The 13,587-nt window shown below is 43.3% G+C and overlaps 1 protein-coding gene across 1 annotated transcript; it reads left to right on the forward strand.

Moving 5' to 3' along the window:
- The first annotated feature begins 1,452 nt into the window (after positions 1–1,452).
- LOC122196273 (NADH-ubiquinone oxidoreductase chain 1) lies at positions 1,453–3,701 on the forward strand. The gene has a single exon (XM_042898706.2). It carries the CDS (start codon positions 1,659–1,661, stop codon positions 2,046–2,048), a length of 390 nt encoding a protein of 129 aa, XP_042754640.2. The 5' UTR covers positions 1,453–1,658; the 3' UTR covers positions 2,049–3,701.
- The last annotated feature ends 9,886 nt before the right edge of the window (positions 3,702–13,587 follow it).

The raw sequence follows: 13,587 nt of genomic DNA on the forward strand, positions 1-13,587 counted from the left end.
AGCCGATTAACAAGGGGTACCTGAGGAACAGGCTTAGTCAGAGATTCAAAGAGTTGGGTTAGCGATCCTCCTTAACAGAGTCGGGAAAGGGATAGATAAACAGAGTCGGGTTCATAGTACTGAGCCGGTTTAGTTAGACCTTACCTTTAATTTACTCTTTGTCTTTTAGCTAATGGCAATAGTTTCAAAGATAGACGTGTCACATAATCACAGAAATAAGGAAATAAAGTGAGTGAAGGAGTGACTCTCGGGAATAGGCACGACTGAACAGACTCAAATGCATAAGTATACTTTAGGAGTTCCTATGGAAAGACAATAAGGTGTCAACAGTGCCGTCTAGCGCCTTTTAGGCTTAGTCACGTATCCCCAGATAAGGAAGCAAAGCCATAGCACGAGAGAGAAGGCGTTCCTTCGCCGTTTTATTTCGAGGAAGCGCTCAAGTCGAGACTATTATATGTCAATAGAGAAAGCGGATTCAGAAAGAAAGCGAGTCCTTTTAGTCTGTAATCTTGTAAAAGAGGGTTTCAACTAGACTACGGGTTGTTATTCTAGTAGACATAACCCGAAATCCGCGCAAAACAGATCACTCTAGACTTTTTACACTTGCTCAATCTCTAAAGCTAATTCGGAAACTTTGGAATGGGAGTAAAGCCCAGCGAACCAATCTCGATAGTAAGCATTGGGCGGGCGATAGGGAGGACGGTCTCTGGATTTCTTTCTGCTGGCATAAGAGCCGTTACCTATGGCATGTGTGGTCTTGGAATTACCCAATGAATGTCTCCTAACGCCGCAACGGGGACCGATAGAAGCAGACACAAATTGACTCACTACATGAACTGCATAAGCGGACGAATAGTAGTAATATATACCAGACCCTTATTACCTCCGTAGAAGTCACATTCTGGGGAGGCTCGGCTTCTACCCAGGGCAGAAGGTGGAGAAGGCTGGGCCGTAGCTACTATACTAGGATAAAAGTATGACCTCTTTAAGATCTGGGATAGATCTTTCCGATGATATCCATGGCCCACCCTCGAAATGGCCAAGGCTTTATAATCGGATATAACTTGGAAGCCGGCTTGTGCTGGATTCCTGCATACCTCTGGCAGGCATCGCAGCTCTTAGCATGTGCTATGTAATCTGCAAGGACCGTAGGCCAGTAGTGGCCATGTCTCCGGATCTCTCGAATTTCCCTCAGCGCGCTCGATCTACCTATCTTTCTGAGTTTGATTGGTTTTCGCTCCAGTTGACCTTTCCATTTAATCACTGACAAAACCTACCTTTCCATTTTTCTTACCCTATGAGCTTTCAGCAAAGGACAGATTTCTTGGTCCATTGACATCGATCAACGAAATAGACCTCCTTCTTTCACTTTTGTCGTTGTCTTCCAATTCAAATAGCCCCATTAAGTGAGTGTTTTGCGAGAAAAGAGAGGCTGGCATCTTTTCTTATCTATCTATTTTTGTAAATGAAGAAGATAAGTGAGAGCTTATTGACTGCATCTTCTAAGAAGGGCTTGGAAGAAGAAATAGAATCTCCTTTCTTTTTCGAGAAAAGGTCCCATCCTTCAATATCATGATTGGGTCGACCAGGCCAGATCATGAGTGAAATATCATGATCGGGTCGACTAGGCCAGATCATGAGTGAATAGAAAATAGAAAATGTACATAGCAGTTCCAGCTGAAATACTTGGAATAATTCTACCACTTCTACTAGGAGTATCCTTTTTAGTGCTAGCTGAACGTAAAGTAATGGATTTTGTGCAACGTCGAAAGGGTCCTGATGTAGTGGGATCATTTGGATTGTTACAACCTCTAGTAGATGGTTTTAAATTGATTATAAAAGAACCTATTTCACCAAGTAGTGCAAATTTCTCCCTTTTTAGAATGGCTTCAGTGGCTACATTTATGTTAAGTCTGGTCGCTCGAGCCGTTGTACCTTTTGATTATGGTATGGTATTGTCAGATCCGAACATAGGGCTACTTTATTTGCTTGCCATATCTTCGCTAGGTGTTTATGGAATTATTATAGCAGGTCGGTCTAGTAATTAGGGGGGCGGCCGTTCGGTCGCCTATGATACTAGGACCAATAGGTCAAAAATGGGTTTGTGCCGCAGGTGTTGAACGATCCACTCTACACAGGTGTGGGCTTACAGGGCTCATAAAGCCTTTCATTCATCAATAGGGCCCTGGTCGGTCACTTTTATGGGCCGGGATCGATAAGTGGAATGGAAGTCATAAAAAAAATATCTTGATCTTCGCACCTCAGATCAAGAGGAAGGGTAGCTTGTCAAGCTGGCCTAAAATTTGAATTATTATTAATTATTATATATATAAATATATATAATTAATATATAAATAAAAACGTTGTCTTTTAACCGGCTGTTCTTCTTTGTCAACGCTACTAAGGACCTATAGGTTCGCAATAATTCAAATTGGTTATTTTAAAAAGAAAAGGCGCTATTTAGCCCTACATTAGTAGAAGTAAGCGGCTGAGTTAGCCTAGCCTACCCTAAAAGTGGTATAGTAGGGTATAGTAGGCGAGCGAGTTAGCGAAGACGCTTAGGCTAATAGAAAAGAGAGCGTCGGTGCGTAGCCTTCATTCTACTACGCAACGAAAAGGTTACAAAATCACTTAGCTCGACGTTAGGAGAGTCAAGGGGGAACGCTATACCTACATAGAAGAACCGCTGTTCGCTGACTTTCTAAGGTATAGCCTTTCGCCCCCTACTGAAAAGGGGCAATTAGCTTTGCACCACTGATAGACTACTTAAGATTCAATTCAAAAGGCCCTACTTAGTTTCGCAAGCCTTTGTCATTGTCAGTCTACTAAGTAGGGCCTGAGGCCCCCTGTGAATCCGTAAATCTAAGGAGCATGCCGCAACAAAAAGATGGTCCCCTATGCATTTCATTCTTTCCGGAAGGGAAAAAAAGAAGTACCCCCCATCATAGTGAACCCCTCCTTGTGATCGGGATGAGGTAGATGCCTCCCAGCCGGGGGGTGGATCGAATCGGAGTTTCCTTAGGTAGCCACCGACCTATAGTTATCCTTAAACTTCCGTGTTTGGTGGAGAAGAAGCGAACAAAGGTACGCTCGCTTGCTGTCTTGTTCTCTGTCACGAACTAGGATCGCTCGCCAACTAGGTCAGATTGGAGCAACATTGTATGAGAAGATATTACCCATATTCGGGGACAAGGGGCGAAACGACCTCTCGATCTACTTACTGCAGCCCAGGAAGAAAAACGTCGTCTAGGCGTTACCTGTTACTCCGATCTCCCCTACGCCTAGGACGTTGTCTGGGCCCACCAAGAGTCATAGTTAGTTGTTGTTTCCATTTGGTAGTTTTTTTTTATCATTGTTGATACCGGCAAGACCCAGCCAGATGATGTCTGCTGGTTGGTAGTGAGAGGACTCTTAGTACCTGCATACCCAAAAGGGGGTACTGGTTCAAAAACAAGAATTTTTATCTTTCTTGCTCTCCCTTAGCAGCGGGAAAGGAGTCTATCTATCTGCCTAGCTTTGGTAGATTTCCCCCAACGCAATCCACAGAAATTCCACGAATCCCTTGGTGGATAAGTTCGACGACTCAGCAGCAGTGCGGAATTTTCTTTCTCGTCTGCTGGATCTGATCTATAGTTAGGGGGCAATACATACCAAAAGGTTTGAAGAAGGATAATGAGTGAAGATCTGCCCCAGCCAAGTCGTCGACCGTTGCGGTACCTGAACTGAATGCTCTGAGGTTGAAAGGCAAGTAGATAAGCAGATTCCTACCTGTATTTTTCTTGTCTTGATTTGTCCACTGCTGCTACTGATAATGGAAAAGGTTATTAAGTTTACTTCTTTGCCTTCTTGAAGGTGGTTGGGCATTAACCAACACAACAATGAAACCCGGTCCAGCTTTCGCTCCCTCTGCTTCCTCAGGGCCCTCACTTCCTCACTCAACTCACTCAGACGCTCGCCTCACGTCACTTCGCTCGCCTTGGGAGGAAGGCTACTGACGGTAGCGAATCTTAGAATACGAAGAAGATCAGAAAGGCCATCATAAGAGCAAACAAGGCAATGGCTTCCGTGAGAGCAAAGCCTAAAATGGCATAACCAAACAATTTAGTATCCAATTCCGGACTCCGTGCTACTGAATGGATCAACGAACTGAATATCTTTCCAATTCCAACTGCTGCTCCAGCTAAAGCAATTGTAGCAGTTCCAGCACCGATTTGAAACCCTCCATAACATCTTTCAAAGTTTTCATTTCAGTCTATTAATTGGAAGCAATATTTTTTTTCTTGAAAGCGAGTTAAGTGGCTCTGAGGGGCACGAACGGTATAACAATAAGTACTGATTCGACTAGCTCGAACGTGGGGAATGAATGCTTGAATGTGAACAAATAGCTGACTCTTGCAAGTTTGTGGCCAGCGATCACCCTCTAAGCTGCTTGATAACGAACTAAAGGGCTCGAAGCTATAGAAGCTCTACAAATAGCAGTTCTTATGAATTTATGGCACAGTTCTTTAAGCTGGGTAAAGGTAAAGTAAACAGTAAACAGCAAAGACTCCCTATATCGAACCCCATTTTTTGATATGCCTTAGTCTAAAGAGCTGGCTTAGTACATATCCATAAATATGTATTTTTGACTGCGGCATAGCTATCCCGTAGTTTTCCTTTTCATAAGATAAAGGATAGCCGTATAGGTATAGTATACGTAAGTTTACCTATATCTATGTATTTACCTTATATGCCTAAAATTGACAGATGAGTCGGGATCCTAATCTTACTATTACAATTAGAGGATCAGCTCTTATTTGCAATCTTCCTTAAAGAAAGTCTACGGTAGTTGCAGGTCCATTTTACTTTATTTATAATGTGCGGGATTCCTACTCTGAGTAGGCTTCTTCGTGCGTGCCATTCTAGGAGTCTTCATTTACTCCGGTATAAAAAGGGTTATATCAAGGTCAATAATTTCTTTCTGGTCCACCAATAATTTTTTTTTCAACTAAGGTTTATTTAAGTCCGCCACAGCATGCCTTTTCCGTCTATAGCGGATAGGTAATTTAGCTACCTCCGCAACAACAATTGCTTCAGCGGGAGCTGTCGTCGTGGGATCCGTAATAGTGAGCATTGTAACTAATACCGGGAGTTTCATATCTACTTTTTTCTGCTTACGAAATGCTTATGCTTACCAAAAGGACTAGGGCATCTTGTCAAAAGCAAAAGCGAGCGGTGACTCTATCGGAATCTATAAAACTCGACTGGAAGCGGGTGGAACCCACAATTGAATCTGTCCTGTCTAGAGGTCTACGCCCTTAACCACTGCGTGTTTACTGACACACTATCCCACCTTAGGGCAACCCCCTTATTTCAAATAGAATACCTATCCTATTAGCTCTGAATAGCTCTGAAGCAGGGAAGATTCTTTGCTTTTCTACACTACATTCTGGACGGAAAGGAGATGGTTGTTGAACATCTTCCTAGGCCCCTTCCATTGTAATCTTCCCTTCTTCTTCCCCTCCGACCTGTGCTATCCATTCTGCATGCAGTATTATAATATTAGTAGGTCTTGGGTCTAGGAAATGCCAACAGAGAAGCAAGCCGAACCACCATAAGCGGATCCTGAGCATGAGTCAGTACGTCAACAATCATAAAAAAAACCTCCATATAGCACATTTTCCGATATAAGGGTTCTTTGTCAGGTCTTTCCAATGCCGGGGACATCAGCAAACCACCTTTTTTATTCACAAATGATTGTGATTGTGGAGTTGAGGTAGGGAACGGTGCTAGACGACTCGGCGATTCTACCCTACCTTTTTCCCAGTATTTGATTGCTGCTTGACGAGAAAAAACCGCATGTTTGGCTCTATATTAAGCTTTTTGGCTTAGTAAGCTCTTCGTTCTCTTTCAGGCACTCTACCTCAATAAAGGACGCGATGAAGGAGTCACCATCTGTCACATGGGTGATCAGGGCAGACATTGTTCTTTCGTCAGTGCAGTCAGATTGGATCTGAGGCAGAATGGATAGATAGAGTCTGGTTTCGCCAGGCGCTCCTGTCCCTTTCCCAAGAGGATGGCTCCCCCTTGGGCTAACTCAATGACCCCACCCACTTATCGTTCCTACCCGACCTTACTTCTGAAGGCGAATAACTCATTATCGATAAGAGAAATTCGTGATCCAAGCATTAAGATAGAGTAAAGCACACAAGCAACTAAGACAGAAGGAACTGGAACAAGGTTTACTCAACTCATCTCGACATGCATCTTGACTCAACTAGACTCGTGACAACCTATATAAAAAAAATTTAGGTTATTTAATGAAAATAAATTATCTGATTCATTGAACGCTATCTCTTCGCCTGCGGTGCCACTTGTCGTTCAGGAAGTAAATTTCCTTTTCGGGGGAAGATAGTTTGAGCTTCCTTTCCCTTTTGCCTCGAATGACTGCTTTAAAGTCAATTGTGATAGAGCTCTTTGAAAGGAGGTTAAGGCATCTGGATTAGGTGTAGGACTAAGGGACTGAATTGGCACCATCTTTTCAGCTATGTCAAAGAGTCATTTCCACGCCACGGATGCTGGAGTTGTCTAAGCCTGGGCTATCTACTATGGAATGAAGCTAGCATTGGAAGCTTTCTTTTACCGAATAGATGTGGAGACAGGCAGTGCAATGTGGGAGCCGTGCTCCAACAAGACCCGAGCCTAGCATTGGACACATTGTGGATGATATTCAAGCTATAATTTATTCTTTTTAAGTTTCTAATTGAATGCGGATACTCATAAGAATGGTAAGAGGGTGGCACATTAATTAGCTAAACTATCCATTTAATCATCAGGGATGGGGAAAATATGGTTATAGGAGATTCCGGAATCTAATAAGCAGTCCTTCTGTGTAAAGTTAGCTAGTGTGGATTTGCGGAAACTCTTAATATTATTGGGCACAACAAAGAACCAGAAGCCATATCTTTCGTCGCCTGCTGCCAAACAACCTATTGCTATTGACAAGAGTCGGTCAATGCCATTCAATGTCCAGCCAATAACCAATTAAGGAAGCAAGCTGAATCCTTATATACGAGAGAATAAAGGGATCATAGCGGTGAAGGAGGACGACCGGAGAGAGGAGCTTACGAAAATAAGCTACTAAAAGCGACGAGGGCAGCATCTCTTTACTGGGGAAAGCTGCCAAATCATTCATATTATCGGAAGCTCTTGTCAAAGGATTTTACCTCTGTTGGACCTAAAGCTTTCAAATCGGAACCTGAAAGGTAAGGCACGTTGGTTAAGTATCTCATTCCACAAAAGTTGCACAAATCTCTTAAGACATGAGAATAGGAAGGCGTATACCTTACGTACTTTTTATTAGTCGGTGTGTTGATGATCCTCGTGTTATAATTTCTATCTATTAGTTGATGATCGAGCTCTTTATGATTGAATGAAGTGAAAGATCAAACTCAAAGGGCTCTCCCTTTATCGTCATCGTCGCTATCATAGTTGCTATCATCGTCGCTAAAGCTCCTCCACTTTCCTCCTTCCTTTGCTAACGCTCCTCCCTTTGACCAAAAACACAAAAGACGGTGCATGAGGGAGAGAAAGATGTTGCTCTCATACTAGATGCTTTGAGCAAACTAGCCTATCTCTCGGCACGATGGTGTGCCCAAACTGTCATTTCATTCGAGGCGGGATCGGAGTAAGGGGCGAAGTCTCGAGCATCGGTACTCGCAGCCTTTAGGTTTAGGTAATCGTCAGATTTCCAAAGTCGACAGGCCTTCACGCCCTGACCCTCAGATGCGGGGTTCACTGAGCAAAGGAGTCGGCAGATGTTACATTTTTTTAGACTCCACCTTCGCGAAACTACTAAAGAGAAGGCTAACAGTCTTTACCGCAGCTTATTAGGGATTTCCCAACGGAAAGGCTTTGTCGAACCCTCTTACGTTAACCTACCTTCTTGCCAGCGAAATAAAATTTGAGGTCGTGCATTCAATGACTGCTCTAGAGCCGACTTATTCGGGCATTTCCAACGCTATGAATAGAAAGAGATTTTTACCCTTCTCTCTCCTCATATCTGTCTGTTTCGACCAAGAGAATAAAGCCGGTGGCTACTGCTCTACTATATAAGTACCGTGCGTGAGGAAAGGATCTCGCGTGGTAAAGCATCTTGAAGCTCAATAGCCGTAGTTGACTATAGACCTTCACGAGTTACTTGTCATCACCCGGAAATCACAAATCTTTACCAAGTGCCAGAGATTGGTTTGGAACTTTCTTGAAGCATCAAGCCTGGCATCCCAAAGCCAACGTAGTCCAGGCGAACTCAATAATCCGATTTTCAAAACTGTGCCCAGCCAGCCTATCCCAGATCGGGCACTTATCAACGATCGACGTGACATGAGTCAAAAGACAAGGCTTCTAGTTCCAAGCGCTTGCCCTCATGCCTGGTAAGGTCCTCCAAGGAAGAGGTATGGGCTAATCTTTTACTGGATGAAGGCCGGGGCGGTATAAAGGATATGCTAGTCCAGCTAGATTCTCTCAAGCTAAAAGGGTAGTTTACCCACATTGGCATTTGTAACAAAAAGAAAGACTTTGAAACCAATTAAGACTTCAATGATTTATTTCTATATACAAAAAAGTAGGTGATAAATAAAAAGAAAGACTTACAGTATGAAATGTAAGAAAGGTTTAAACTATTGATTTATCCCGCCTAAAGAAAGAAATTATAACACGAGGAAGAAAGCCTACGGACAGCCTAATCTTCATCTCTAGAGGTTTGGAAGGAGATGTCTATGCAGTGACTGGAGTTCAAGAAGGAAGGACATTCTATTAAAGTAAAAGGTAGGGAAGCAAGATCATAAAGGCCAATGTCAGGTCTTTCTCGCCAACTCGGATTCGGATAGTTGATTCCCGATTGGTTAAGCTGTTGACATCCAAAGGAAGATGTGACATTAGAATCTTCCGTGGCAGAAGCCTATGGATAGAGATCACCTTCTCCGCTCTACGCTGACTTGGTCAAGGTACTAAAATAAAGTAAAGAAGATCATTGAAATCAGTGCCGTCTTCTCGGGTCAGAATGAAGGGAAGATAATTACTAAAGCTGGCTGGCTTGAAATTGAAAGAATGGTCGCTTCAAGAAGCTATGCCGGATCCTTTCGTTGTTCTCTCGCTCCTCTCTCGGGATTGTAAATGGATTAGAAACCTTTGGCATTACATTCAAATTTGAAACAAGGCATGTGTAACCAAGTCAGGGTCGTAGCGATAGGACTAGTAAAGTCAAGCCTTACCTTACTCTTGCAAGTCTTTTCGTGTGCTTTGTTGTTCTCAGATGCTACATAACGGCTCCTATAGCAGAATAATCGCTATTAGTACGAATCCCCTGCTAGTATGCCTTCATTTCGTACCGATAGTCACTGTCTTTCCTTGATGACTCAAATCAATAAGACAAAGAGTTACTAATAGCTGTAGTTAGGGCCTTTGCCAAAGAAGAAAGACTAACTTCTCCGATTTCTGTTCTAGAGCCGAGAGAAGAATGCACACTGCCTATCCTGCTTGAAGATTGCGAGATTTGCATTTGCAATAGCAAGACTCTTATATTAAAGTAAAGATATTGGTTGTGTTTGTTTTGTTTGATAAGTCTCTCCTTACTAGACTCGTGACCCAGGAACTCCCCCTTAAGGTGCATTCATGGTGAGTAAGCCGAGTCCCTTTTTTTGGATAATCCTTCAGTGCACTATCAAGTAGTCGATCAAACAATCCCTTTATGACTCCGCTTTCTGAGTCGTCCACTAATTCAACTAGATTAAGGCGTCTGAGTATAAGTTAACAATCCTAAGAACGTTCTAAATTCTTGATTTAGAAATTCCGTCAATCAATGGCTAGTCAAACTAAGAAAGAAAGCCAGAACCTCCATGACTAGGACAAAAAAAGACGAATGGAATCCTTGCCTTTTGCCTCTATGGCCATCCAACCCTCTCAAGAAGACCATTAGTTAGAGTACTTTCTTTCTTTGTAGTTATCAGGCATGTGAAGATACAATCAACTTAGAAGGAAAGTTGTTGTTGCTCAACTTTAGAGCACCATCTCACCATGTCATAAGTTTTCCAGATGTCAGTCCAGTGCCAATTCAAAAGAAACGCTCTTGGCCGATTAGTTGGCTTAAAACGGCCGATATGAGCAGAGATATCGGTCCTATGAATATGTTCCCGAGGGCCGAGCTGCGTTAAGCTCTTATTCTCCGATTCTGTTAACGCCGTTAACGCGAACTGCCGATGCGGCTTCTGACTATGCTTTCTGCGGTCTTCGTTTCGACATAGTTTATCTAATAACTTTATACACATATCAGTACATGATAAAACGAGAACTAAAGAACCCCCAAATTATTCCCATAATAATTTGATTAGTTTGGTTATTTTCTTAACTAAAATCTATTTAGTTGTAGTTGATAGATCATCCCTTATGCTCAGCATAATACATAAGGAGTAAAAAACAAATAAATAGATAAAGTTTTGATTGCCGGGAGAATTGCGTCGGAGACATCTTTATCTGAGGAGGAGGCTTCGTCGCCTGGCTCCTCATAAATGATGTTAGGATGGGCCGGCCCATCCTCAGAATCCTAAAAAAAAGAGGGAATAGAATCACTTTCTTTCAGTGACATATCTAATCAGAATGAATAGGATTTTAAGAGCTGTCACGATCATTCACATCCATTTCAGTAGGCAGGAAGGGCACGGAAGCTACCGTTTCTAGAATGCGAGCAAGCTAGCTTGCTGACTCTCCTAGTGGTTTGGCGGCAAGGAAAGGGGCATTCGGGAAGCGACTAGTCGCTTCTGGCGAAGCTTCTAGAAGGCTGACCACTACATAGAGAGATCCATATACCAGTCATGAGCGATAGCGAAGCCTAGAGAGGCGGAAGCAGTAGCTTCTAGGACGAAGCCGAGCCACTAGTGGAGTGGCCAAGGAGGCCTACTATACCGATACTGGATTAGTAACCGGTGAAATCCCCCAATCAAAATTGAAGTGAACTATTGAACAGTGTGATTGATCAGACAAGTACCAAGGCTTTCGGTAGACTTCTTTCATTTCCGAATTTGCTTGCAACAAGTCCTAGCATTAGTATGAGTTCGTTGACCGCGTAAGGGTGATCCATCTTGATGACGAATTCAACGATAACAAGAAATAGAAATTAATCGTTCAATGTCTGCTCGTTCTCCCCTCTTCAATTCCCAATGAACAACATGATCTTGACCTATCATTTGTTCAATTTGGTCGATCTGATACTTAGTTAATTCTTTTATCTTTATGTTCCCACTGATACCTAATCGATAACGAACCAGAATGGCTTTTTTAGGCCCAATTCCATCTATTTTTGTTGAGGCAATTCTGACTTGTTCATCGGCAACTGATCTAGCTCCTGAAATATATAACATTCTTGATCCTTCCTTTTACTAGTCTTCTCGGCTGGAATCAAAAAAGATTCTCCGCTCTGCTCCTACTCCTTCTTCTCCTTTAGGATAGGATCATCGTTGGTCCTTTTTTGCACTAAAAAACTAGTCAGAGCAACTAACTGTCTACGTACGAAATTTACGGAACAGGGATAAGAAAGTAGGCGGGATAAAAGAAGAGCAAGGTATAGTGAGAAAGCTCACCCCTGCCTTTAGACGATAAAGCCTTCTTTTACATCCCATCCCCTAGACAAATCAATAGGAAATGCTACAAGCCATTGTTGTTCTTTTGACGATGAACCACTCCGGTACAACAAGCTAAAGTGACCTCTACGCTTCGTCCCCGGTGCGTAGGGCCGATCCCCGTGTGCTAGAGGGAGGACCAGAAAGTTTGCGTTAAGCATATAGTTGGTTCTTGTCTTGTTTAGGCATTTGGTGCCCTCTCTTTGTTAGTAGAATGACTAAGTACCGGAATTTGACCAGTCAAGTCAGTTCCTCCCACCTAGGTCCCCGACTTTGCTTTCTTGTTCGGAATAGAACCAGCTTGAGTTCCGAGGACAGAAGCCTTTTTTCTGGTTGGCTAGTTGGTTTTCATCTGCCGGAAGAACTCCAAAGAAGCGTCTTCGCAGAGCCTCCTAGTCAAGACCCGGAAGGTTCACTGTTGCTGTAACCATAACCATCGGAATCGGGCTTGTGAAGGAGAGGCAATAGCAGCCCTCTCTGAAACTTAAAGATCCTACTCACGTTCACTTTAAGAGGTGGTTTAAGGAGTTTATAGGTTAGCATCAAGGTATGTAGTTTTCCCAAACCAAATGTTGATGGATTGGAGTTACATACCCCTGAAGAGAAGGAGATGAGCGCAAAAAAGCCTCTTCCGGATGTTGATCCGAAAGTGACGATACAACAAAGGCTATTCGGTGTGAGTTGGTGTTCAGTATGGAGGTACTTCTTCACTAGGGCTCAGCGCCAGTTCCTTAAGTAGATTAGGGAAAAGAACTCAGAGAATTGAGTATTTATCCATTTTATTTCTTTTTAATGCGGTAAATTTGGTCACAGATCCTAGTCATGTTTACAACGGACTGAAATCAAACCGACACGAGTGCAGGGAAGGACAATAATGATGCTATGAGAACTGATACAGAGCAAGAGAAGAAAAATTTTGTAGTAAATAAACCTTCACGAAAATAGGGTCCTTGGATGATAGGTCAGAAAAGGGGACGACGCGGAGTGATAAATTGAAATTAGAGAGGGGGAATTCACGAAGGTGAGCGAGAACATGATGGCAATAAGCAATAGGGCTCTCGGTTTGCAGTGTTAGAAACTGAAGAACCCGAAGGGATGGCCGATGAGCACAAGCTCGCCGGAGTGATCAGGGGGAACAATGAGATAGAGCAACGGGAAGATGGTCGTCGTCTCTTTGGGAAGAGTCTAGCTCCAAGTACGCGGTTCAAGCACAGCTAAATGTACAGAGAGAACAGAGCACCCGGAATCAGCAAGCCATCCAGGGGGCCGGGGCCGCCCCCCACTTAACAACCTAAAAACCCTCCTACCCAATCGCAACCGAAAAACCCAGCGCAAGCTCCGCCCAGACCCGCTTATAACAACGTTGCGTATCCGACCAATTATGATCCTTAGCAGCAACAAGGTGCTCCCAAGCGACCCTGGGGACCCAACAGAGCTCACTACCCGCCATTAGCCCTACCCATTCCTACCCTATTCTTCATCCTTCTAACCTATAAAACCCTTTCTCTGCCCAGAGATCAACCACTCCCCTGGCCTCCTGGTCTCGACTATTCAAAGTTCTGTCCATTTCACCGATACGCAGGTCGTACCATCAAAGAGTGTCATACTTTGCGTGATGTCATCTAGATGAAAATCTTATCAATTGGAACGAAGTTAAGGCATACCTTAAAGCCGCCAATGTCACTGAAGCTACTGGGGATCTAGACTAATCCAATGCCACAACATCAAGGGGGACAAGTCACCACTCAGGGACCTACACCGGTACAAACAAATTCTGCCGCTCTAACACCATCCGAGCTTGCACTACCGCTCGAAGAGAGATGCCTGTGAGACTCTCTCAAGTTCTTGAATTCGAAGGAGGTTCTGAGAATTCAAAAGTCCGAAGTCACTTTCTTTGTCCCTAGGAATCTAAGTTCCAAAAGCAGACGAAATCGCT

Source organism: Lactuca sativa, chromosome 6 (assembly GCF_002870075.4).
Source record: "Lactuca sativa cultivar Salinas chromosome 6, Lsat_Salinas_v11, whole genome shotgun sequence".
NCBI classification, from domain to species: Eukaryota; Viridiplantae; Streptophyta; class Magnoliopsida; order Asterales; family Asteraceae; genus Lactuca; species Lactuca sativa.